Below are 4865 nucleotides of genomic sequence, written 5' to 3' on the forward strand. Positions count from 1 at the left end.
CTAAATTGTAAAGCATTGCCGCTTAATAACGAACGTGTTACGTATCTCGCGTTTTCCCACCAGCAGCGAGGAAAGAAAGTGTTCGCGTTGATTGTGCGGTTTCGCTTGATTGCAACATTGTTCAGCGTGGCCAATAATCGCCGAACATGGTTACCGCATAATCTTGGACTTTTATCATCTTAAATAAAAAATAACATAAATCATGGCCTCTACGAGCAGGTTTGAGAAGATCAATTTTATTATATTATTATTAAATTGACAACGAATAATAATATAATAAAATTGATCTTCTCAAACCTGCTCATAGAGGCCATGATTTATGTTATTGTTTATTTAAATCTAACGAGTTTATATTTATTTTTTTAACTTTTATAAATTATATATGGTTTGTATTTCAGGCACAGATCTTATAACATGGATGATGAAGAACATGGATATAGATGATCAAGGTAAAACTATTTGCTAAATCTTAGAATCTATTTGTGATTTATATAAAATATATAATATTAATTCGTATATGTTAATTCACAGAAGCTCTTCATGTGGCTCATCTTATGGCATCCCACGGATATTTCTTTCCTATCGACGACCACTGCCTTACCGTAAAGAATGATAACACATTCTACAGGTTTCAAACGCCCTATTTTTGGCCATCAAATTGTTGGGAACCTGAAAACACTGATTATGGTACAAAATCATATTAATATTATTGTTAAAGAGTATAATTTATCTGTTATTTGATCATATATCGTAGACGCGAGTAATTCTCCGCTAGCAATGGAAATGAGTTTAAAAACATAATATAGTTTATTATATATTATCGATGTTACTGTTTCATATTTATATCTATTTCTTTTGCTGTATATGTATATATTTATAATTAGTTTCATGGAGCTGTATTATGATACATTCGTTGGTGCATACTATGTTAAATGTTACAGCTGTCTATTTATGCAAAAGGACGATGCAGAATAAAACGCGATTGGAATTGGCGGACTATGAAGCGGAGAACTTAGCTAGATTACAAAAGATGTTTTCACGAAAATGGGAATTTATTTTTATGCAGGCAGAAGCACAGAGCAAAGTTGACAAGAAGAGGGACAAATTAGAAAGAAAGGTCTTGGATAGCCAAGAAAGAGCCTTCTGGGATGTACATCGGCCATTGGTAATTCTTATTTATATATCTTGAACTGTGAATAAATTATGATTTTTAACATTTTTATATGTATCAAATTACATTTTACAGCCCGGATGTGTAAATACTACGGAACTGGATATTAAGAAGGCTTGTCGCAGTTATAAATCTGTTGTACAACCAAGTAAGCATTTGCAATTGGGCGTTGCAGGTGGCAAAATATCGCCGTCTGCGGAATCGAATGCGACCTCATCGATAGAATTTTTGCAGAAGCAGATCGAGACTCTGAAAGACAGACTGGACAGAACGGTCATCAAAGTTTCGAAAGTTGCAGAAGCGTATGTCGATAGAATTATCTAATTTAATAAAGTAAATCAAAAAATTTCTTTTTTCTTTTTAATGATATATTTGTGTGTATTAATGTTTATTAAAGCTAAATGGAATTTTAATTCTATTGTCCTCTGTAAGAAAGAGAAAGTAAAAGAAAGTCTTTCAATTGCATTTTATCTGTATCATTTAATGATACAATATTATATTTACTTAAGCTTTGTTAAATACATATATGCACTTATAGGCTAATCAATACATGTGATATTTTTAGTTTGATCGGATACTTCGAGCAGTACATGGAATACGATCCCTTCTTCACTCAACCCGAGTTAACAAATCCATGGATATCCGATAGCCCGGAAATGTGGGAGCAAGAGAAATTAGCGTACGTATATTGTCACGATATAGAGAAAAAAATTTCTCATGGTACTCGGATTTTCGTAAAACATGATATTATATGTATATGTTTATATTTATGGACATGTAGGAAAGAAATATCCACGAGAAGGGTAAAGAGATGGGCGTTCAGCCTTCAAGAACTTCTGCGAGATCCTGTCGGTAGAGAACAATTTATACGCTTTTTAGATAAGGAATTTAGCGGCGAGAATCTCAAGTACGTATATTAATCCCCGCGTGCGTTTTCTCGTCATCTCTAAACATCATTATTTCATTCCGAGAAATTTACGCTATTTATCTACGTTCATTCATTCAACGAATATTGAATTTGCATCAGGGAGACGAGATCATTTATGATATGTGCAGATTTTGGGAAACCGTTCAAGAATTGAAAACTTTACCGCAGAAAGATGTCCAGACTAAAGTTGAAGAGATATGGCATGAATTTTTGGACACGGACGCCAGTTGTCCGATCAATGTCGATTCTCGGTCTTACGAAATAACAAAAAAGAATCTCGAAAAAGCAGATCAATGGTGTTTCGATGTTGCTGCGGTATGAATTTAATTCTATTATTTCATATAGAGAAATGAGAAGAGACGAAACATATTTAAAAGATCGAAATTTAGAAAAATTGTTAGATATATATATCCTTACTTATCTATAAAATAAGATGTAGAGCTATTCGAAGCAGATTGTTTAAGATAAATATTAAGTGATTATGATCAGTTTTTGGCGAATTAATCATCAAAATTACAAGTAGAAAATAAGTTCTTATGTTTTGTTTTATTTCAAGTAGATTGCATGTGTAAACAGAATCGTTATATTTTATCTAAGTTATCTTACATATAATTCCTGCTATATTATTATTTTTTAGGCACATGTATATCATCTGATGAAGAGCGATAGTTACTCGAGATATTTACGTTCGGAAATGTACAAAGATTTTCTTAACGGATCCAAGAAAAAGGTTGGTTGCATGGTTTTCCTTTATATATCGAGATGATTTTGAATCTATCATTATTATTTAAATAATAACAAAGCTAACAAAAGCTACTTTATTTTTAACATTTCAGACTTCCGTGAAAGGCATTCGTTCCATCGTTTCCTTCACTGGAAGAAGAGACACTACAACTTCATAATTTGCCAATGTTTCTTACGCTTGCTACATAATCTTGCATCTCTACTTGCCAATTCGTTTTTTCTTTGTCTCCATCAAACATTGCACAAAACTGACAAGGAAATTTTGAGGTTTGAAAAGTACTTTCTATTTAACTTTCTATTTTGCATTATTCTTTGACGTATTTGTAATTAAATATTTTATATCAGTAATTATACAACAGTTAAGATTGCTTAAAATATTATCAAAGAGTCATATGCTTGCCACGGATTCATTACAGAATAAAAGAGATTGATCACAAATCAATTCTTGCATTTGTCCAATACTTTACATCGATTGTTTATGATATTCATTTAATTGTGATCTTGTTATCGATTTCAAATGATTTTGACATAATTTCTATTTAAAACATTCAAATATTTAACATTAAGGAGATTAAAACATCCAAAATATGGCGTGCAATCAAATTTTTACTAAAAAAACATAATTTCAAGTTTACAAAATATTGCTGTTTGTGGGAAGTATATCTTTTGTTATATATATATATATATATATATATATATATATATTTTATTATAAAACTTATCCCACATTACAGCATATATACTTTTGAGCAATTTAACAAGATACATAATGCATGTAAATAAAGCTGAACTGAAGAACTAGGAATGTTAGAAAAATACATATAGTATAACATTAATTAATTGTATAGTTAGTATAGTCGGAGGGAATATGTATTATCTTCAACAAATCAAACAAGGGAGAATTGAGCAAAAGACACGCACATACATGTATATAAATATATTTTGCATACATGGCTCTACAGCTCTACACAACTAATCTCAGCATTGCCGAAATTTTGAAGAAGATTATTTATAACAGATATCTCATTCCATTGTTCTCATCCTTAGTTTTCTTCGAGTTGCTATATTCGCATTCAATATACACAAAACTTGTGTCAGAAAAGTCCTAGAACTAAGTGGATTACAATAAAACTAAATTAGAAAAAAAAGGTATTTATTACTTATTATATTCTCTTTTCTCTCTTTCTCTCTGTTATTTTCTTCTTTATCTCATTTAACATAATTTCTTGTCGCTCTTGCATTGACATCTTCCATAGAAATAATTTACCTCGATACTTCTCAATTAATCTATATTATGCAAATAAAAATCATCATCACTGATTTAAATACACAAACGATAATATATTCGAAAAGTAAAAATGTTTTGTCGCTAAGAAAAAAAAAATAGTCCAAAAGAATTTATTCCTGTCAAAAGTTAGCATTCTTTATACTATTTTCTTTTAGTTGCTATTGTAACGGAAGTTATGTTACCTCCTAGTATATTCAGCATTCGGCCAGTTCTCTGCTGAAATTTTCAATTCCTTGTCGTTTCAGGAACACTGTGATGGAACAAATTATAATGTAAAAAAAAATTTGTTAGATGCAGAACGCATAGATCTCTAAATCAGAACGTATGGATCTGGATATTATATTAAATAAAGAATATTTAGAAACCATAGAACGAAGAATGTTTCACAGATTTCAAGTTATATTTAAGGCTTTTAAAGTCAAATTAATGAAGTCTTCGCCACAGATAAGATCTTTGTGAAGAGAGAGGAAGCGAAAGTATTTCAGTCTATCTATTTAGGTATTAAACCATATATAAGTTATGTTATGGCCCCACATAGTCTATAACTATATTAGTTATGGTTGCATTATATCGTTAGGTATATATCTCAACTATTTAACGTTTAGTATAATCGAATATTCATATGATTTATAATTGACAGATGTCTGACTAAATGTTAACGCGGTTTAAACCACTAGAAACTTTCCTGATCGCTTTGGCACGAAGTTGTCTAACTCTTACAACATATATATATA

At 30.6% G+C, this 4865-nt stretch overlaps 1 protein-coding gene across 1 annotated transcript in view; it reads left to right on the forward strand.

Annotated features, from left to right (window-relative positions):
• Window positions 1-4498, forward strand: part of LOC115245066 (regulator of G-protein signaling 7-like) — an 11292-nt gene extending 6794 nt beyond the window's left edge. The window contains exons 8-17 of the mRNA XM_029823165.1: window positions 399-449; window positions 532-687; window positions 942-1165; window positions 1247-1473; window positions 1737-1850; window positions 1953-2078; window positions 2228-2414; window positions 2737-2829; window positions 2936-3992; window positions 4377-4498. Of these exons, the coding sequence (XP_029679025.1) occupies window positions 399-449; window positions 532-687; window positions 942-1165; window positions 1247-1473; window positions 1737-1850; window positions 1953-2078; window positions 2228-2414; window positions 2737-2829; window positions 2936-3001 (1244 nt within the window). The 3' untranslated portion in view covers window positions 3002-3992; window positions 4377-4498. The remainder of the gene's footprint in view (window positions 1-398; window positions 450-531; window positions 688-941; window positions 1166-1246; window positions 1474-1736; window positions 1851-1952; window positions 2079-2227; window positions 2415-2736; window positions 2830-2935; window positions 3993-4376) is intronic.
• Window positions 4499-4865: the final 367 nt, after the last annotated feature.

This window comes from Formica exsecta, unplaced genomic scaffold (assembly GCF_003651465.1).
Source record: "Formica exsecta isolate Colony F162 unplaced genomic scaffold, ASM365146v1 scaffold90, whole genome shotgun sequence".
Taxonomy (NCBI): Eukaryota; Metazoa; Arthropoda; class Insecta; order Hymenoptera; family Formicidae; genus Formica; species Formica exsecta.